Source organism: Mytilus galloprovincialis, chromosome 2, assembly GCF_965363235.1.
Source record: "Mytilus galloprovincialis chromosome 2, xbMytGall1.hap1.1, whole genome shotgun sequence".
Taxonomy (NCBI): domain Eukaryota; kingdom Metazoa; phylum Mollusca; class Bivalvia; order Mytilida; family Mytilidae; genus Mytilus; species Mytilus galloprovincialis.
Window position 1 is genome coordinate 96,935,431 of NC_134839.1, and position 23,618 is coordinate 96,959,048.

The following is a 23,618-nucleotide window of genomic DNA, read 5'->3' on the forward strand; positions in this document are numbered from 1 at the left end:
ATTAGATTTTTCGGAAGACCATTAATAAATAGACTGAAAAGTATACTAGCGTAATGTGGCAAATTGAAAGATTTAAAGACTGTCCGAACGAACAATCGCACTTGATATTCGAGGAAACAAACATAGACCATACTGAATGGGTTTTGATCATTGTTGAAGGCCGGTGAGTTGTCTCACTGGCAATCCTCTAATTTTTACAATCAAAAATATACGGTTGAAATTAGAAATAACTCCCAGATTATTACGGTTTTTTAGGGGAAGAGATCGGGGATATGAATTAGGAATTAAATAAATCAAGTAATTATTTGTTGCATGTTTTCTTAATCTTTTAACACATAAATGCAAATTACATTTTGTAATGTATGCCAGTGAACGTGCTTAATTAGATATACTAGGTTTTAAATTGCAGCATTTATTTCAGGATACACCCAGAAATGGTTATGTTATCAGTTAAACATGATCATTAGAGATCAACCATTTGCCCCTTTTGCTTGTTTTGCAGGAAATTGTCATTGTGAGAAATCATTGCATTCCTAATATGTACAGATCATTGTTTTATCCACGCCTTTCCATTTACAAAAAAAAAAAGAATTAAATGTTTCTTTTTCACTTTTTTAACCTTATGCATCATGCAAATACTTAACTTAGTACGCACAATAATTTAGTATGAGGACAGTAAGGCATTTATGTTTTCAAATCAAAGTTACATGAATAGTTTTTTGTTTGTTAAACCCGAGATCATCATCTAATGATTGAGGATACATACACCCTGTGCAAACACGAGGAAATTGACAGCGAACTTTGACGAGGGAGCTACCGGTTATGATCAGTAGAAGTTTACAGATCGTTTTATCTGTTGTTGTTGTCATTACAAAATCTTATTGAAACTAAATACTTTGTAAAGAGATAAAGTTTGTCATCTTCTGTACTCTTGACTACAAATCGTATTTCATCCTAACTTGTAAGTACAGTTTCATTTGTTTAAAAGAAAACATAATTCTAGATTAATTGTATAATTATTTATTCATCTGCACAATTTAACATGTTTATATTATAACAATTATTGTGTAAAATGTTGAAATTTATATCATTTTTTTTTAGTTTTAAAACCCTCGGTTTTTAGTGTGACTCGTGCTGCTGTTCCATTTGACCAATGTACACTTGTCTTTTGATTTATATGTCTTTTTTCGTTTTCCTAAAGATTTTGTATTTCCTTCTTCCCTCTATTTTCTAACTCCCTTTGTATATCTTTTTATTTATATTATTGAAAAGATGCCTTTTATTCCTAAACGCACAAGAAAGCTAGTATAGTTTGATCAGTTTTGGCTATACAATTGAAATCTATAGATTTGCTTCGTTCGTAGTTTTATGAAATAAATTGTGACAATAAAATATATATGTGATATCAAAAATGAAGAGTTACACAATTTAGCTATTTGGAAGATATAGATGTCAGAAAAATATTCTCATCATAGATCTTACATGTACCGGGATTACAATATTGAATGACAGACGCTCGTTTTGCCTACAAAAGACTCACCAGTAACGCTCGAATCAAAAAGCTTAAAATAGTACGAACTTGAAGAGCATTTAGGACCTAAACTTCCGAAATATTTTACTATATATAACTAATATAATAAATGAAGATGAGGTATGATTGCCAATGAGACAACTCTCCACGAGAGAACAAAATGACACAGAAATTAACAACTATAGGTCACCGCACGGCCTTCAACAATGAGCAAAGCCCATACCGCATAATCATCTATAAAAGGCCTCGAAATGACAATGTAAAACAATTCAAACGAGAAAACAAACGGCCTAATTTATGTACTAAAAATGAACGAAAAACAAATATGTAACACATAACCAAACGACAATCACCGAATTACAGGCTCCTGACTTCGGACATCCACATACATACAGACATACATGTGGCGGGGTTAGACATGTTAGTGAGACCACAACCCTCCCCTAACATGGGACAGTGGTATAACAGTACAACATAATAACAAACTATAAAAATCATTTGAAAAAGGTTTAACTCATCAGATAGATAAAAATACAAGTGGAAGTGGCAGGGTACTTGTACATCCCCAAAACAAAAAGACACTAGGTACATTTCTTAGAGTGCTCGTAGTTAACTGACAGCTAGTTCAAAGCCACTAACAACTAATAAAAAAAAAACATGCATCTAAGACTAAATAGGGTCATTCATCCATGAAAGACGCTTTTGTGGAAAATGTAAATATTTTTTAATCTAAGGACCGCTAATTGAATATCTAAGGCTTTTTTTTAAAATAATCAAGAATGCTTTAAATAGTCTTGCATCTAAGCCCTTAAGAATGAAAATTTAAAACTCAAATTGAGTGTGTAAATGTTTGATAAACATTGAAGTAAAGAAATTACGAAGTAAATAGTAAATATTCTGATTTAGTTTTACATCAACACATGACCTCAACAGATATTAAAAAGAAGAAGAACAAGTTTGAATAATATAGTATTTTTTATAGGGGCTGCATTTGAATTTTCTATGTAATAAGCATTGAATCTTATGGTAAATTTCAACAGCTCTATTAAGTTCATTAAAGATACATAAAATTATTGTTATTAAAGTACTATGAGAGCTCAACCACACCCTATTATTGCATGTATTGGTAGATTGTCAAAAGATGTTCAGAAGAAAAGAAGGGAAAAAATATTAGAAGAACAATTTATAGGTATTAGGGGATAGACCCCATTGATTCTAAATGATGCTTCGATATTTAAATGGTAGTGGTGTGCCATTCTTGCCTTAAATAATATACCAATTTTAATATAACTTTGACTGAAGTTCAGTTCCTATAGTTATATTAATATTTAAGAAAGAATGACCAATATACGTATACACAAATCAGGTGACAATTAAACTTACTATGTTCATTTGGGAACTGAATTGAAGGGTGAATTTTCAAATTAATTGGTTTATTTTAATATTATTGACCATAAACAATTTTAGATTCTGAATAGCATATTTATATATGATATTGAAGCAATGATGTGTATAAATACTATTAATCCATTTCTGCAACACTTACAACATGTGATTCAGGATTACATAACATGTGATACCTGTCAACTAAAAAAAAAATAATTTGGTGTAGATGGTAAGGCCAACATCATTTTGATGTGTTTTGTCGGGCTGTGATGTAAGACTGTAAAGTATCTCTGATATATAAAATAGACGTTGCTTGCAAACGATTTTTTTACAAGACCATTCTAAGCTACCTTTGTATATAGTAACTTATAATAGACTCAAAACAACTTGACTCTTAGTTATCTAGCGCAAATGATCCTTTTTAAAATTATTACAAATCGTGAGCAGTTAGTTGATTTTTTTCCGTCAAATTAGTACGACAATTAAGCATTGCGGTAACGCTGTTCAACAACGGATCTGTCATTCTATGTTTTGTAACTTTTCCCATATATTACATGCAGTTTTTTTGTTATTTCGAAAATGTGGTGTTATTGACAAAAACTTGATAGTCTCTATTTAACCCAACAACAAGTTTAAAAGACAATGAGTGACTTATAACTGTACTCTTTGATGTATATAACTAAAATGACTATTGCATCTGTGTGTCTTCCCAATACTACTGTTACCTTGTTTATTTAAAAACATTTTACTTAAAATAATGTGGGACAATCAGAACTTTTTTATGTGGGACAATCAGAACTCTAAAATTTCAAAAAGTGGGACAATCGGGAATAACCCTTAATTACATAGCCAATATAGTAATTTTTATACAGTATATCTATAACAAAAAAAAGGAAGGACAATGGTGCACATAAAATTCATAAATAATATTCATACACATACTACATGTGATTGCTTCAACAAGTAAGAAAACTCACACTAACACAAGTTATAGACAAGTAATATCAAAATCAAAAGCACGGGCCAAGTTATCTAGCAAAAGTTTTTTATTTTGTTATATTTGTTTTGGGATATAAGATGGCTTGAAATTCAAATTGAGACCCACGCTATTTTTATATCATATATGATCCCTGTTTGGTCATCTAACGATATTAACATCGGTCAATGATTGAAAATTAAACTTGACAAAAAGTTTGCTGAACGGTACATTTGTGATTATTTTCATTGTTTAATAGTACGCTAGATTCGAGGCTCTGGTCAAATAGATATAAGAAGATGTGGCATGAGTGTGAATGAGACAACTTTCCATCCAAGTCACAATTTATGAAGGTAAACCATTATAGGCCAAAGTACGATCTAAAACACATAGTCCTTATATATAAAAGTAAGAATTTGTCTATTCAAAATATTATCAGCAAAAAAGGTCACAAGTTGTGTCCAGAGAAATTTATTATGTTACAAGAAAATTGTTTTATTTCAGGTAAAAAGATGTGCTTGAAAATCCTCGCGAGGTTTATTCTTTTCGGTCTTATTTTTATCCTCTTCTTCATACACCAGGGATCCTTAGTTTTGTTGATAAGCCAGAGGAAATTGGAGTCAATAAACGAAACATTGAAGTCAATAAACGAAACATTGGAGTCATTTAACGAAACATTGGAGTCAATAAACGAATGGTATGACTTAAATATTATTGGTTTGTTTGTTTAATATTATTTTTATCATCTGAATACTAATTGATTAATGCTTGAAACACGTTTATGTACATTTGCGTAATGCTATATCTATTTTACGTTGTCATATATTACCGATTTTGTCAAATATCCAACCGACATATTTGCTTCCTTAAATGCATGTTCTAATTTTTTTGTTTGTTAATTACACTCATATTGATCCCAATTAATACACAGCATTTTTGTATTATGTATACCGATGCAAACCCTTACGTTAATCATTACACAAAATTACCAATTAGAAGCCAGTCCGGCTTATTGTTTACAAAATTAATGAGTATTTTGTTTTACAATTAATGACGTCACACAAGTATCTTTACAAAGTAATATAGATTAAGTTGATATCTTGTTAAACGGTCCTTTTTCCGACGCCATCGATATCGTTCAAGGTATTTAATTTTTGTATTTATTTTTGACGTTCATATTGTATAAAATGATTTGATACTAGTAGTTGTGGTTGTTTTCTATAATCACCATGTCTATATCTATGGGTTTCTTTTTATTTTGCAGGAAATCAGTAACTCTTTTGGTTGTACTGTTTCCATATGTTGCCTCATTGTTATCACAAATATGGACATCATCATTTTCAACAGGAGGGAAATGGAAGGAGTGGCCTCATTGGGGATCGCTGTTATTGGTACGGTATTTGAAAATGTATTTATGCATCAGTTTTTAGGATTTTGTTTGTAATCCCTTATTCTTCATTGTGCAGAGTTTCTACATGACTTTGGTTCGTTGTCTTAGTTGTCGTAATGCTATTATGTGTTAATTTCAGACAGTCATATACATTGTGTGTTAATTGGGCACAAAAAACATCATGCATTAACGGTGATATTAAGAAAAAAAGTCGCCGTCGCGTTATTCACTTCGTGTATATAAAAAATCTTAGGTGATCGTCATATAATGTGAGAATTAAAACAAAACACTATTAATATTTCTGTTTTTATTAATCAAATATGACTATTTTGCATTACAGATAACTATTTAAATTGTTCTTATCAAACCTTGACCATCCTTCTTTGCTGACTGTACTCTGAACAGCAAAGTTAAATTTTGTACTTTTAAGTGATGAAATCGGGCTATTAGTCCTTACATGAATTTACCGCTACCTTAAATGTTAAATATCTCGTCAGGTTGGTTAATTGTCTAAATTGTTTGTGTAAATAAGGTGACCCAGCTGATGACCACACCTCTCTACTGTTCCTATTTTATCAGATGATGTAACATTGTTCTTTCGACATTTTGTACTTTTAAAGTTATTTGTGCCGTTCTTTTACTCATGTTTCTAAGTTTGTATATTCGTTTTTGTTTCGTTTAGTCACTATGTTGTTTTTTCAATGATTGTTTTGAATTTACTTGTTGTGTTCTTCCCCATAATATGTTCTTCCACTTAGTATATTCTTCTTCTTGATATGTTCTGCCCAAGGGTATGTTTTCCTCTTATAATATGCATCCTTGTGGATGAATATTTTACGGTCTTGTTATTTTGTACATTCTTCTCTTTAATATATTTTCCTATTGGTTAGCTCTTCCCATTGATATGTGATTCCTGTTGGTGCGGTCTTGTTATTTGGTACATTCTACTCCTTTGTACGTTCTTCCCTCTCATATATTTTCCCATTGGTTAGTTCTTCCCATTGATATGTGATTCCTGTTGGAACGGTCTTGTTATCTTGTTATTTTGTACATTCTTCCCCTTGCTACTCTATGTTCTTTTCGTTGGTATATTCTTCCTCTTGGTATGTTCTTCCCATGTGTATGTTATTCCATTTGGTATGTTCTCCCTATGTGTATGTTCTCCCCTTCATTTGTCTTTCCATTGATATTTTTTCATTTGATATGTTCTTCCTCATATTATGATCTTCCACTTGATTTTTTCTTCCTCTTGATGTGTTCTCATTTGGATATTTCCTCTTAATATGTTCTTGCTCTTGATTATTTTTTCCCCATGATACGTTCTGTCCCTTCGTATGGTCTTCAGCTTGATATGACCATTTTACTTTTTGATTGTTAGTAGGCTATAAAAGGCTGACATGTTGAATTAAAAAAAAATAACGGCCTGTTTTATTTGTACAACAGATGCATAGATAAACGAAGAACAACGTTAAAAACAGCAGCCAACAACAATTTAATTCTAGGCTTCTTACTTATGACAGTCATATAAACAAACTTGGAAGTGTTGAACATGTGTGTGAGCACCCAAATACAACCCTTAGTTATAGTTATTCTAGTATCGTTAAATTAATCCTTACAAATTACAATCTCGACATTGAGTGGTATATACTTTTTTTTGTTTGTGGACGAGTGGCAAAAACATGTTTGTGGTTTTTTTTTGTTTTTTTTTTTTTATTTTCACAACTTAGAAGCAATGAAATCCATGAATTAAATTGGTGCTCTATCCTATTCAATAAAAGTTATTTGATAATGATTGCAGCTTGAAACCAGATACTGTAACATGTATCGTCATGTTTTTAAAAGGTTAAAAGTAATGAGTCTCTGGTGCTTGTAATGTTTTCCTATAGAAGAAATCTTAATCTGAGTTTACAAAAATAGTTTTACTCAATTATTTGTAATAAATTTGCTATTGTTATTTTAAACTTTACTGGCAGTCGAAACAGTGCGGTATCTTACTTGAACTGTGCAAAGCCGGAAAATCAGTTAAGAATGGAAAACTGAAACTTTGTTTTAATATAAATCGTGACAGCTTTATAATACAATTACATAGCAGTGTAATATAAAATGAAGAATGTTACCGCAATTTTTTTTTTCTTCCGTGAGAAATGCCTCCACATGTAAAACCACATTGAAAACGGAATATTAATAGTTGAACTTTTTGTGATTAAAAAATATGTGTATTTTATGGACTATTTCTATTTTGGTTGTACTTCTTGAAATTGATATTCACATGTGTACCTATATTTTTATATCTTTTAAGGGTGTCATATCTTCCGTTGCTGAGAGTTATATGTTGACTAGTTTAGTTTGGAGTTATCTGTGGAGAATACCAGGATTTCTGTTATTAGGTGTGTTAAACTCAGGAATGATTTTTCCCATATTTTCCACTGCAATGGTAAGTTTATGAGTTTATTTAAGGTAACACGTAGGATTAATTATATTGTTATGTAAATTTTTGAACAAAGCATTTATGCTTTCCATTTTGTTTTTGTAGCCATCCGTTATCAATCATTGTCTCAATGGTAGTATTAAGTTATTTCTTTACATGTACAACATTAATGGAATCTGTTTTTTTTTTCTTATTCATAACATATAGATGTGTCATTTTGTTACAATATACCAATCCCTCTGATCGTTTGAGATACTATTGTTCTGAATTTTTACACCGAAATAATCATTTAATATACAAGATGTAATTTAAACTAATGCATATTTTTGTATAACAGCACATCATATGGACCATTTAATGTCATGGCGAAAAACATATCACCGCATTTCACTATTTTCCACCAACATTTGCGTCAGCAGTGATAACTCTGTTCTAAAATTCATTTAAGAGTATATTAATCTCCAAATGCTGTAAACTGTACCGGTTTAAATCTCAAAATACAAACAAACATGTCAATATCTTTATAGATACATGTTTGTTTGATGTGAAAACAATTTGTAAGTTATATGAAAAGTTTTTACGGTATCAACACACACAGATATCAGCTATTAGCTATTTCAAATGACACAAAAAACTTCAAAGTTCAAACTAACAATTAAAATGTTACAGTTACACATGTTACAGTTGTCAAAACTCAAATTTTAAGGGTCAGACAAAGTCTGGATATACTGGCCTTATGATGAAATATAGCATCAAGTTAATGTCAGAAAAAAGTAAATGAAGGGCGGACAATTGTACAGGCATATCTAAACACCATAGTTACTTAGATTTCTAGTTCGAAGAAACCTTAAGTTTAAAAACGAAAACATATACTATATATATTTTTATCGAGTTAAATGTTTTTCATTTCTAAGGGGTATCTTTTTTAATTCCACGTTACTCTACTGATCGAGATAAAACAGTAAGAAGATAGTTGAGAATTCAATCATTTAGTTAAAAGTGAATCATATGTCATTTCAAAGTTTATAGTTCTTTAGTTTTTATGAGACATTCGGTAGTTTGTGGACTCAATGAAACATCTTCAATTCATTATTTTTTTGTACATAAACTTGTTAATAAAAGCATCATAGATACCAGGATTGCAAATTTATATGTGCGCCATCCCGCGTTACGCTACCCAATCACTATATTCTTAAAGCATTAAATCCTACAACTTATTACCTAGCATAAAAGTTGTAGCAAAAACAGAAATCTAGTTCACACTTACATAATGATAAATCTGACTCATCATGAATGGCAAAGGGTGTTCATTATTGAAGGCCATACAAGGTTGTTTATTTTTTAATATCTTTTGATGATATGTTTATTATCATGTTGTGTATTTATGTATATAGAATGTTTCTTCTTTTTTAATTCTGAAACACAGTTAAAAGTAAAAATTAGTTTTACAACAATGAACGTTTTAAAACAGAGATACAGGCAAATACTAGAACAAACAAAAGCACATCAAAAGTCCAATTAAGAACCACAAACATTGCGAAAAAGAAGAAAGCAAACCTATTTAGAACAGTTCCCTTTTTTCAAAAGACTTAGCAAGAAAATACAATTTGGAATAATTGCATATGATACAACTGACCATCAGATACCTAATTACGTAGAAGTTAGAAACTATTAATAATATATATCGTACGACCTTCACAATGAACAAAACTAATTTCACATAGAAAGGTTTAAACGACTGCGACATAACAAAAGTAAAACATGTACAATTCAAACGAATATCCTCACGGCTTGATTTATGTTCAAAACAATAAACGAAAAATAAGTATGATACACGGCAACGAACGACAACACTGTACTACATGCTTCTAACTTGGGACAGGTACATACAAATTTTTAGAGTTAATCATGTTTTTTGTTCACATCCCTTCCCGTACACATCCCTACCCTTTAGCGAGGACAGTGGTTTAAATTCAATACATAAGATCTATGAAACTAATTCTAAAATTTTTGACTCATCGTATTGACTCAAAGCACACAAACAACAGTTAACAAAAAGACTTGTGACACAAAGTATCGATCTGAGAGTACTCGCAATTATTGAAAGCGAGTCCAATGTCAGTAACAACTAATACAAAAGTATACATAACGGGTTATGGTTTTAAATGGGCTGTTACATTTGGTATACATACGTCTTTTTGTCTCTGTTTCAGAAGAACAACACAAAGGTTATACGTTACATACAAACACTATTGATATTAGTTTTCACAAGTTGCATAATTGCTTGTTTTGTACTGCTGGTGATTACAGACAGAATGACGGCAAAAGATTCTGGATTAACTTTTTTCTTCCTGATCATAATATCAATAATTAGTACTCCTAAATATCAAACATTTATACATACAACAGACGATAGAGGGACTCAGAACTCCGGTTTACTATTTATTATTCTGAAGATGCTAACTTGTGTGTGTTCTGTTTACTTTTTACAACTACAACGAGCATCAACAACAAATGAACTGGTATCATTAAAGTCTTTTTTCGAGACTTTGTATTTGCCGAATACAAAAAATCTTTGTATTTGTGTTTCGATCTTGTTAAGTTCATTTCTGTGTCAGTGTATTAAGTATTTCAATGCCAGAACTAAAGTTGGAAGATGTGTTGTTCATTTACCCATATATTTTTCGTCAATTGTAATTTCATTTCTACTGGTATTAACGTTTTCGTCAGTGATAGATGTATCCCAAATTTCATGGGCTAGTAGTATAGGTCCATCCTCTAAAGACATAAAAGTTAGTGCAGACAATTTTGCATTGTACGGATCTGTAGCAGGACTACTTATTCTACCGATATTGCTGGATATGTTGAATGACAGAATTATACTACCTAGCGAATTCAGTATGTATGAAGCCGTTTTAACAACACAGCATTTATTAAGTAGGACCTATAATACAATAAAAGCAACACCATTTAATATATCAGCTAATAATAAAAGAAATATCAGACGAGTATTTATATGTACTACAATGTATCAGGAATCCCAAATAGAAATGGACAGATTACTGGCTAGTATAAGAAATGTTTCGGTATCAAAGCTTTTGAAAAGAGAAAACGTTGTTTTAGAATCCCACATATTCTTAGATAACGGTGCTGATGGACAAACTATCAAGCAGTTTGGACTCCAGTTACTGGGCTTAATTGAAGAAAATTTAATTACAGATAGAGATGAAGGAGTCATGTTATATACCCCATACGGAATACAGCTTTCGTGGAGGATTAACAATGAAATGCCAATATTTGTTCACTTAAAAGATATTTCGAAGGTCAATGCAAAAAAACGTTGGAGTCAAGTTATGTATATGAAGTATGTTTTAAACTATCGGTCGTCTAATTTTCGAAAGTCATCTGAAGAAAATTTGTCGAAAAATTCCTCTTACGGCAGTTTACTTTCTGTGGAATCAATGGATTTATCTAATGAGAAACGCAAAGCCACTCAAAATAATTTGACAGTTCCAGACCACAAATCTAAGTCACTGATAAAAGATAATGAATCTGAGATTACCAGTGTTGAAACAGAGACGACAACCGTCCCCTACGTCGAAATATTTATAGGCGATACGAGCTCAATTGAAAACCTTTCAGTGAAAAATGAATTATCAAACAGTATATACACCATAGCAGATTCACAACAAATATACCAAGAAGAGTTTGCATTTGATTGTGACGATTATATTCTGGCAACAGATGCAGATATGACTTTTGTGGATACAAGTATCATGGATGTTCTACACATGTGTGAATCTGACCCAAATGTTGGAGCGGTCTGTGGTAGGACACGTCCAAAAGGTGTTCATATTCACCCTATTGTTTGGCTACAGATGTTCGACTATGCTAAAGGTAAATATTTTGTGTTTCAAAATTAATGTTCATCTTAGTGTTGTCAGTGATCCGGTAAAGCTTACAAATTTAATGCCACTACATTCTTTTGATGCCTGTAATTCAGGTAGCTTGTAAATCAATGTAAGTTGCAATTTATAACATTTGTGTCTTTTGTTTTTCGAATTTTTTAAAGTTTTATGTTTGCCGATAATGATTCCAGCCCTTCAACTGATTTTTACATGGTGGTGTAATGCCGCTGTCCCAAGTTCGAGGTTGTTTGGGTGCTAATACACATGTAAAACATTTCGCATTCTACGTTTATCCTAAAACCAGGTTCATAATTTTTCATTCCTCTATCTTTTATAACTTACTTAAAAAAAGCACGAGTTTTGTTCAGTGGTGAAGGCTGACGGCTACTGCATTCTTCTCCACTTGTGATCATTTCAGATTATCAGTAAAATTGTTGGTCAAAGTTATAACTGGTTCGTCTTCGAGGAGAGGCTTCTTTTGACACAAACATAAGTTTTGACAAAATGCAGCTCATATCACATTGGTAAAGGTCAACCATTGGCAAAAAAAAATATATAAGAAATTCCTGTACTGCTACTTTAAAATTTACTGAACCATCTGCATTGTGCCTGACTTTCGTGAATAGGTACCGTGTCACATATCTTAATTTGACAATTTACTATTGATCATTCAATACCATCATGCTTCTCAAACCTCGAAGTTCTTAAATTTTAATGATGTAAACCCTAGTCGATTTTTAATGAGGCGTAATTTTTTTCGGGAAAAAAAAACATTCACAAAAATTGCCAAACAATCAGGAATGTTTTTCATGGGACATATTATCGGTGTTACTCGGATCGAAATTCGTGTCCACCAGCATCAATCTAGTTGACTGTCTTTGGTGAAAACAAATGTGAAAGATTATTTTCCTTTTCGGAAGTTTGTGACGCAGGAACTATGATGTATTACTTCAACTGTGTGTACATCAAGTATCTACAGTTTTCTGTTTCAACAATCTTCATAATATAATGAATACACATACATTTTATGTTTTATGATTATAACAAGTTATATAAATTTGTATACCAGAGCACCAATATAAAAAAGAAGATGTGGTATGATTGCCAATGAGACAACTCTCCACAAGAAACCAAATGACATAAAATTTAACAACTATAGATCACCGTACGGCCTTCAACAATACCCATATAAAATTGAGATTGTGGTATGTTTTGTTTTTTTTTTTTTAGAAATTGGATTAGAATTACAAATTGTCATTTCCAACAAACCATATTTTGCTAATAACAAAAAATGGACGCACCATATCATAGAGTGTTATTTTCATCTTCTAACTCTAAGACGTAACTATTTAACGTTATATATGATATGTGCTCTGGAATTCGCCTTTATTGATGACTGACATATAACTGTTTTTATGTCATATTTTGGTGATTTCAAGAAAATGTTAAAAACAAGTCGATCGATGTCAATTGTCTTGTAATTGTGGCTAAGCCAATGGAAATATAACCGTGGTTCTCTTTGGTAAATAAACGGAGACTTTTTTGAAAGGAGCATGTAAGAAGCAACCCTCAATCAATAAAATTCTGATAAGAAACGAAGACAAAGTAGTAGTTCATAACCTTTACTAAGATCAGTTTTACATGATCGCCCATTGTTTTTTGTAATTCACGGGAAAATGTTGAATAAATTTAATTTTTAAAATAATTTGTGTAATTACAATCGCAGTTGTAGATATTTATATGTTTATACATGAGTAGCAAAGATACGACAGATTGCATAGCTAAATGACGAGTACAGTATTCGGTTATATTAAAAAAAATACTGCCGAAAACAGTCACTAGCAAAAACTGTTTGGATGAAAATAGCTATTTACAAGTCTCAAAACATTGTAAAACATGTTGCATTATATAACACTATAAAGTACTTTGTTATGAACTATTATGCTTTTTGTTAGGCTGTTTTTGATAAATGGCGTTCTTTAATTTGGAATAAAGATAAAAAAAAATCGAGAAAAGCAGTGGCTTATAGTCAGGACAGCTGTTGATAATGGGACGACTTCTATAGTTGTTCACGTAGTTTGCAAAGCTCCGTAAAATCTTTATAAAAGAAATAATTATTGAAGTGCGATTCAAAGTAAATGATAAACCTTTGTTTTTGTCTAGAATAGAATAGTATCGTATTCTTGATTCACGCAAGAGTTCAAATAATGAACAATATGAGATAAATAATTCATGAGTTTTATAGATTTAACTGTCAGAATAAGGTTAAGTTAGTTTGCGACTGTCATACAAATGAGAGATTAAGGTAGCTATGAAACCAGGTTCAATCCACCATTTTGTACATAAGAAAATGCCTATACCAAGTCAGCAATATGGCAGTTGTTATCCATTCGTTTGATGTGTTTGAGCTTTTGATTTTGCCATTTGATTAGGGACTTTCCGATTTGATTTTTCCTCGGAGTTCAGTAGTTTTGTGATTTTTCTTTTAAGTACTAGTGTTGTACATGTATTTAGCATCGCCTTTGTGAAATAGAAGCCTCGTATAAAGACCGAGTGCAGCCCCTTTGGAATTTTTTTGCTCAGTCAACGATAAACACTAACTATAATTGATTTCATCTATGATAAATAGTAATTGTAATCATATGCACTATAATATTTTGTTTAAGGTTATATTCAATATAAATGCACTGTACTTACATTATTCCAGTATCCTAATTTGATATTTGAATGTCGATTTGACTTTTAGATTTCTGGATAATTAAGAGTTCACAGAACATTATTGGTACAGTCATGTGTTGTCCAGGATGTTTTAGTATGTACAAATTGAATGCTGTTAGAGATGTTGTTGACGAATATTCGGGCCCAGTAGAAAACATGGAAGATGTTTTCACAAAAGACAACGGTATTTAAAATTGTCAACTATTTTGAGGACGTGTTTGCATTATTCACACATTTCAATATTCTCTCAAATTTTTCCTCTTTTGATCATATTTTTAATAAGCTCTCTTCGATTCTTATACATCATAAATCTGACATGAACTTCACTCAGAAATTAAATGATTAACTCTATTCAGTAAATTCAGATATTTTTGCATGCATTCATAAATGCGATTTCAAAGACTGGACAAAATATGAGATTAACTATTGCGATTTCAAGTTGTACTATATACAAGAATGCAAGCTGTTATTGATTATCACCTAGTTGCATTATTCGAAATGATTGAAACTTCGCAATATTGTCTGAATTTTCAGTACTTATTATCTCACTTATCGAAAATAAAATAAAAAATGTATTTTACACTAAATCAGAAGCGGTTAGGAATATATACTGCATGTAAAATTTATGATTTCAGGTGAAGACAGATGGATGTGTACATTATTGATGTTGAAAGGATGGAAATTAAGATATTCCAGCAATGCTAGAAATACAACGTTCTGCCCAGAAGATACATATGAGTTCATGAAGCAACGTCGTAGATGGTTACTGTCAGATTATGCAAACGCAGTATTGGTTATCCGAAAGCTTCGAGCCTTGTTGTCAACAAACGATGCATTTTCTTATCTGTATGCCTTTTACTTGTTGCAACTATTTCTTATAATGCTTTTATATCCTGGTTCTACAATCGTTATGCTGTGTCTCGGTTTGGAATTGGCGAGTGGTGCACCTCTAATCATTGTTACTCCTGTTATAGTTGCTATAGTTTTTGCATACTGCTTGATGTTACTCAGTGAAGTTGAGTCAACAGTACAGTTGATAATAACAAAGATTTTGATCATTGTCTTTGGAGCAGGAACATGCTACATATTTGTAGCTTCTACTACAATTATTTTTGAAGACTTAGCAAAAGGTAGGTAGCATAGCATGGCATTGTTTACTTTCATACAATGAAAATAACAATTTTGTTTTGTGAATAAACATCAGACAGATATGGAAACACATGACGTGCCTATCAATAATCTCAACAAATAACAAATATGTTTGAAGTAATTATGTATTTACCAGAAGTTAAAGTTAAAAAATGATTATTTCACCCGTAAGTTCTAATTAGGCAGAGCCAATTAATACCCAAAAAAACGTGTACCTTTTTTTTTTCTTCAAAACACAGAATTTCTTAGAATATGTACGTCAAATAATGAATACTACCAGATGTACACATATGTCACTAGGGTAGCTAGGGAAGAAGACGAATATCCTCAAAAGACATCTGCAAAATATTGCTGTTTTTTTTTAATTAACAAGTCTTTTTCAAGTGTCTCTGTAGTATTTCAAGCTGTAAATCTACTATGATAGTCTCCTCTCAATACCAAACTGCCATCAGGAGAAAAACTGTAAAAGATAACAACTGAAAATGTTTACGACTTGTGTCAAGCGTATGAGAACTTGTCCAAGGAATTATACAGAATAGAACAGAAACATAAAAATAATTTCGAACCAAATTATTGTATATTTAAATAATCATTATATGATTTCGCATTTGTTAACAAATATCATTCTGCAGTATGCTAAGCCAACATATTATACTTTTACAAACTAGGCTTTGAAAGTGGACATTTCGAACGTGCAGAAGGGTTTATAGTAATGATTGTACTTGGTAGTTACATCTATGGAGCTATGCTATATCCAACAGATATATGGATACTAGTAACGGGTGTCGTCTACTTGTTCTTTATTCCGTTTATGAATATGATACTACCTCTCTACGCTATGTGTAATATTGTTGACCAATCATGGGGAACACGTGATAATGTAAGTAAATGTTGATGAATGTAATAAATTTGCATTTATTTTAGAACGATTGTATTTGTCAATTCTTTCCTAAATTTAAATGGATTGATACAAATTTTTCAAATCGATTTGTTAACCATCTATAATAATGAAAAAAAAGGTTGCCCAGTTTGTATCCTTCAATGCAAAGACAATAAACTGAAAACTGAACATTTTTATCTTTTAAAAGCATTACTGGAACATAAATCAAAGCAAATTCAATGTACATTCAACAAGAATGTGTCCCCGGTACACGGATGCCCCATCCGCACTATCATTTTCTATGTTCAGTGGACCGTGAAAATGGGGGAAAACCTCTAATTTGGCATTAAAATTAGAAAGATCATAACATAAAGTGTACTAAGTTTCAAGTTGATTGATCTTCAACTTCATCAAAACTAACGCGACCAAAAATTTTAACCTGAAGCGGGACAGACTGAGGGACGAACAGACAGACAAATGGACGGACGCACAGACCAGAGAGTAGAATGCTTATTAATGGGCCATAAAAACAGAACGGATTTACAATTTCATGATAATATATCAGCATTTATCATATATTAAGCACTAAATACAGCAATTGTGTATATCTAATAAAGGTTCTTTTTCAGTCTGTATCACCTACACTGTATCTATAGCATATCCCGTATCGCATAGCAAATACCGTATCGAATACCTCCAGGTGTAATGTCATATATCGAACAACGTCATAGTTTGGCATATGACGTTAAGTTACTGTATTTCCATGCATGATTCGAAATGCAACCTCATTTAGTTTGAATTTCTGAGAAAAAAAAAAACTTGCTTGAGAAAATGGGTCGTTTTTGACATTGATTCAGACTAAACAAAATATTTTGGAAAATTTCAAAATACTTCTTCCCGGGTTTGAGTGACACCTTTGTAAAGTATAACAAAAGATTATTTGGGACCTGAATATTTTTGTTTATGTGTGATAAAACATTATCATTTTTTTCTTTCTTTAAACACAACAAAGAAAAAGCGAATGAAACTAGATTTGTGCATTCTCAACTTTCTTGTGTCCATCAATTGACTAGGAAACTGAAACAGATACATAAAAAACGGAAAAATACAAACTAAGAAATCAAGCTAGAAATGCACTTACTTTAATCACATTAGTTTACCAGAAAATAAAAAAACAACATCCAACTTTACTGTATCAGATTCTGCCCACCATTACTTAATGCAATTACATGGCACTATTATTGAAACGTTCTCTTCTGACATTTTTACTTTTGTCACTATGTATGGTATATGTCATACAGCATAGTCGAAGGTAGTAACACAATTCGATATGGTCAATTGTCCGAAGATATGCAAAGGATCCGACTATTCATTTTAACATGTTTACAATATATGGAGTCTTATTAAGGACAAATATTCCAACAACGTCTTTTTGGTACGAAATTAAGACTTTATAGACATAGATATCTCCATAAAGACCATATTCAGATATATGAAGCATATCACCAAATCTAAAGTGTTTTAAAATTAGCAAAGCCTAAGGATACCAATAACAACATTGTTAGAAATTGGGATAACTTCGCCGATAATAAACTATGTTTCTAGCACACATACAAGAAGTAAAAGAAATAATGTTTATCTTCATCTGCCCTTTTTCTTGTTTAACCTTTTTGCCAAAACTTCCATAGTAAAACATATGATAAATCATGTATATGCTTTTTAATTTTTATATTCTAGCAATCTGCCACTGTACCAAAATTTCTTCATCTACCAAAAATTAAACGGAAAATGAAAAAACGGCGGAAATTGCAACAAGGTACATAATTATGCTTTATATTCTATAATACCCTACTTGTTAGAGTTTACACAGTACATCCGTTAACTAGTATTGTTACTCTGCTATACCTTCTGTGTTTCATTTGTAAGAATAAAATGAGGCATATGTTGTTCGGTGTGAGCAAAGGCTCCGTGTTGAAGGCCGTACCTTGACCTTTAATGGTTTACTTTTATTAATTGTTATTTGGATGGAGAGTTGTCTGATTGGCACTCATACCACATCGTCCATATATAAAGAAATAAACTCATCATAGATACCAGGACTAAATTTTGTATATACGCCAGACGCGCGTTTCGTCTACAAAAGACTCATCAGTGACGCTCGAATCCAAAAAAGTTAAAAAGGCCAAATAAAGTACGAAGTTGAAGAGCATTGAGGACCAAAGTTCCTAAAAGTTTTGCCAAATACAAGTAAGGTAATCTATGCCTGAGGTAGAAAAGCCTTAGTATTTCAAGAATTCAAAATTTTGTTAACAGGTAATTTATAAATATAACCATATCAATGATAATTCATGTCAGCACAAAAAAGTGCTGACTACTGGGCTGGTGATACCCTCTGGGAAATAAATCTCCACCAGCAGTGAAATCGACCCAGTGGTTTTAAATAAACTCATTATAGATACCAGGACTAAATTTTGTATATACGCCAGACGCGCGTTTCGTCTACAAAAGACTCATCAGTGACGCTCGAATCCAAAAAAGTTAAAAAGGCCAAATAAAGTACGAAGTTGAAGAGCATTGAAGACCAAAATTCATAAAAGTTTTGCCAAATACAGCTAAGGTAATCTATGCCTGAGGTAGCAAAGTCTTAGTATTTCAAGAATTCAAAATTTTGTTTACAGGTAATTTATAAATATAACCATATCAATGATTTTTCATGTCAGCACAAAAAATTGCTGACTACTGGGCTGGTGATACCATCGGGGAAATAAATCTCCACCAGCAGTGGCATCGACCCAGTGGTTGTAAATAAACTCATAATAGATACCAGGACTAAATTTTGTATATACGCCAGACGCGCGTTTCGTCTACAAAAGAAGTTAACATATATTTCATTAATCTACTTGTACAGTACTTGGCCATTTACAAAGATACTAATAGTAACAATGTTCTTTACAGTTGTGCCTTGAATTGATGAATTGTCATGTCGTTGGGACAGGCTTATTCAATAGCCAAAAGCAATTAAAACTACAAATTCTTCATTGTGCAGCGATTACACGAAGGATGCTGTGAGCTTTAGAAATATTGCCCTGCCTGTGTAAACAGGGCATGCTTGATATGTGATAAATACTCGTCGGACAGAGAACGTTAAATCAGATGCCTCGTATATGGAGTGCACCACACTCTCAGCATTTTAACACTTGCAACTTACTTGACGGGTCATGAGATAACCTGTTTCAAAGCCAATTGTCTCTCTCTCATTTTGATTGATTGATTGATTGTTGGTTGCTTAACATCCAGTGGCAAATATTTCATGCATATTCAGGACGAGAACAAGTTAACAATAAATACTATAGGTAGGTTGATACAATAGAGGCCATCTAGAATGATGGTCGGGGAAATTTGAACTGCCACTGGAAATTAGGGTATATTGGATAGGGACAGAAATTTGCCTTGCAACAGGCCACCTCTCATTTTGAATTTAATGAGATGTTCCACTGCACGATTAAAAATTAATTGTATAGAGTTATTAAATTAACATAAACTAAGTAGAATATCAAGTAAACATATTTTTCTATTAAAAAAATAACATATGTTTTATAAAAAACTAGACGTGTATAGATTCTTTTTTTTTTAATTTAGCGTAAATGAAAATATTAGTACATGTATATTTGACTTTCTTATAAAAAAATTCATTACAAAGGTCTTAATGTATATTTGATTTTACATTTATAAGACTTTTGTCTTGGGCTGGAGTGATCTGACGGCTGTAAGTGTGAAGTACCTTTAAACTGAAGATTTCAGTTTCGTGCATAACTTTACAATTGCGCTAGAATCTAAAAATAGTTTTAGCCAGAATTTTTGTTTTAATTGGACTAATGATTTCCGAATCCGCTCTAGGTATCTGTTGACTCTTGTTTTTGGCACGGTACCAGGCTTCTGATTATTTATTCAAACCACACAATCGTTTTAAATGTTTTCCTCAACTGGGAACAACCTTTTCAATGTGTTTTAAATGGTAACTTGGGGACTCGTGCTGGCAATCCCAACACCAATTCATTGTAAGAATGATAAATGCAGTGTTATTTATTCATAATTACTGTATAGATAAATAGAATACACATACTGAAGAAAATACATTTCCAAAACTGATATTAAAAAAAGGAATGCCTTTTCAGTTCTTTCATAATATTAAGAAGAGGAACATATCTTCTGTACTTGAACGATTAAAAAGAAATAAATCACCACTGAGCAATTATACCATTACACTAAGGCTTGTCCATATCGGTGATAAGTCTTTGTCAGAATTGTGTGTTGTTACAATATAGATGTTTTATAGAGTAATCGCTTTTGCTCTTCATCATCAAACAGAAAAAGACATAACTGCGTGACTTTCACATTTGTTTTGCTCTGAAGTTTCACCGAACTACTCACGTCGATTTACATAACAGCAAGTATATAAATAGTAATATGACCTTGTGGGTATAACTATAGGACGTATTAGTCAAACTTGAAAAACATGAGAATTCTATCAATAGATAGTAAAAACTGTAAAACGACGGTAAGAATTTTCAAATTAAAATGGATATAATGTACCCGGAATCTATTTAAAATACCCATTTAATTGAATGGAAAGATGTTTTATATGTGAATACAATATTTTATTATCTTGTTGCAGCAAAAAAAAACGTTTTATACATATTAATTAATAACCTAACTGTTTTAATCGGTCATGTTGGTTAAATTTTAAAGAAAAAATGTTTCCTTTTCAGTTGACTCAACGTCACTTAGAAGTTTGAGTGCTTCATCTGTTAGTCTGAGTGACTATAACCAAACTGAATTTGAATTCTGGGAGGAACTCGTCTCCAACGTTGTCGGATCGTCCGCATCAAAAGGATTATCAAACGAAGACAGGATATTAGGATTGAAAAGATTGAGAAAGAAGGCGTTAATTTTCTTTCTGATTGCTAATCTAGTATGCATAATTGCACTTGTAGGACTATATGCATTCGTGTTGCAGAATATTAGTAACAAAATATTGTTTTCCATTGCAATGGCAGTAACTCTAGGGTTATCACCTCTTATTCAGATATCCGGTAGTACTGTGTACAGAATTGATGATACCTTAATTCGTATAGGTCGATGGGTTAATAATATAACGTAAAACTGAAGAAGTCAGCAAAAATATGAGGATAATATGCAGATATGGAGGATATTATACTGTTGGACGAATGTTGTTCAAGCGTGGTGACTTTAAACCATCATGTTGAGTTAAAAATATATACTGATCGCGTTGAAATTTATCTTGTTTGATCATTATTTGTGAAAAAGAGGCTATCAAAGTTAAAAGCAAGATACATTATCTTGAATATTTCAGTGAATCCGATCATACTTTGCATAAGACGATAAAACACGTTAAATGCTTCTTTTATTACCTTTTACTTTTTCATTATGATTGTGACAATATTTCATGTAAGAGTAGTATGTATTCCGAATTTCTATGATGGGCCCCTATGGGGAATATGCTGATTTAGAATTTCAGAGAATTTGCATTCAATGCATGGTGTTTGCCGCCCAAAGTTAAATACAATTCAAGATATACCACGTCCGACACTCGGCTAACCGAGAGATTGGTCGGTTAATCTATATTGAGTATGCGGCTAGATCAGCGATTGGTCTGTTAATCGGGTTGGCTAAAGTCTGTTAATCAGGTGTTATCGAGAAAATCATTGAAAACTCAGCATGTTTCATTGTATAACCTTTTAAATATATGTTTATCATAAAAAACATTTATGTCTAACAAAACTGTTCAATGTACTGAATCCAGTGGTGTAATTATTATTTTTCTAGCTTCTATGTACGATTTATAAAATGAAAAGGCAAGTTACTCATCAATAAATTTATACACATTTTACACACACAAAATGTACACAAAATGACACCTAGGTTGAATTTACTTGCATGCAATATGTTGAACATTGAAAAAAGTCAGGCAGTATGTGTGTTAACCAAATTAATATCATTGTGTGAAAAATCTACACGAAAATCTGTATTTTGGTTACATAAATCAATCTTTATTTAAAACCTGGTCTGTTAATGGGTCGGATGTATAAAACCCGGTCTGTTAATTGGTCTGTTAAGAGTTATGAAGGACAATAAAAGTTTTATTTTATTACTTTATGGTGTGTTAATTTGGTAGGCTCAAGACGAGCGGCTAAAATATACGGAAACAACACTTGAGCAATGGAACATATTATATAAACGGAAACAAAACATGAGCAATGGAATATAAAATATACGGAAACAAAACTCATGAACAATTAACACTTTAGGCAATGGATATTGAAAATTGATAAAAATGGTTTCAAAAAGTGTGAAATTAAAGTGAAATTGATTTTATCCGAGAATGGTCGCATATATCATGTGGATTCTGTTTAATTGTCATGAATGACACCAATTTGTCATCTACATTGGTAACCAGTCTATAAATCAGAGATTAACGTCGTAATGTAACTAAACATCAGTTAGTAAAATATATTAGGATGCCTAAATATAACAAGAGTGCACACACTGAAATGTCTCGCCTTCTTTACTAATCATTAATATTATGTTGATAGTCCTAAGTATAAAGATTTATTACAACTGCCACATAAACTTAACATTAACCAAGATAGCTATTACAAAGACTAATGAACCATGAAAATGAGGTAAAGGTCAGATGAACCATGCCAGGCAGACATGTACAGCCAACAATGCTTACATACAATAAATATAGTTGACCTATTACTTATAGTTTTTAAGAAAAACAGACCAAAACACAAAAACTTAACACTGTGCAATGAACCGTGAAATTGAGGTCATGGTCAAATAAAACCTGCGAGACTTACATATAGATCATAAAATATTTCCATACACCAAATATAGTTGACCTTTGGCATATAATATTAGATAAAAAGACCAAAACTCAAAAACTTAACTTTGACCACTGAACCATGAAAATGAGGTCAAGGTCAGATGACATCTGCCCGCTAGACATGTACACCTTACAATCATTCCATACAACAAATATTGTAGACTTATTGCATAAAGTATGAGAAAAACAGACCAAAACACAAAAACTTAACTATAACCACTGAACCATGAAAATGAGGTCAAGGTCAGATGACACCTGCCAGTTGGACATGTACACCTTACAGTCCTTCCATACACCGAATATACTAGCCCTATTGCTTATAGTATAAGAGATATGGACTTG

At 31.9% G+C, this 23,618-nt stretch overlaps 1 protein-coding gene across 1 annotated transcript; it reads left to right on the forward strand.

The window, feature by feature from the left end:
* Positions 1-309: 309 nt before the first annotated feature.
* On the forward strand, positions 310-23,275 carry LOC143065014 (uncharacterized). Its single transcript, XM_076238286.1, has 10 exons — positions 310-961; positions 4,398-4,590; positions 5,158-5,284; positions 7,583-7,717; positions 9,925-11,608; positions 14,366-14,521; positions 14,973-15,467; positions 16,155-16,366; positions 18,104-18,182; positions 21,136-23,275. The coding sequence occupies exons 2-10, from the start codon at positions 4,406-4,408 to the stop codon at positions 21,525-21,527; spliced, it is 3,465 nt and encodes a 1,154-aa protein (XP_076094401.1). The 5' UTR covers positions 310-961; positions 4,398-4,405; the 3' UTR covers positions 21,528-23,275.
* The last annotated feature ends 343 nt before the right edge of the window (positions 23,276-23,618 follow it).

Excerpts from the sequence above, each read along its gene's own strand:
- LOC143065014 (XM_076238286.1), top strand. The coding sequence starts at position 4,406 with ATGTGCTTGAAAATCCTCGCGAGGTTTATTCTTTTCGGTCTTATTTTT. Across the intron at positions 7,718-9,924 it reads CCATATTTTCCACTGCAATG|AAGAACAACACAAAGGTTAT; the intron begins GTAAGTTTATGA and ends TCTCTGTTTCAG. Across the intron at positions 11,609-14,365 it reads GATGTTCGACTATGCTAAAG|ATTTCTGGATAATTAAGAGT; the intron begins GTAAATATTTTG and ends TTTGACTTTTAG.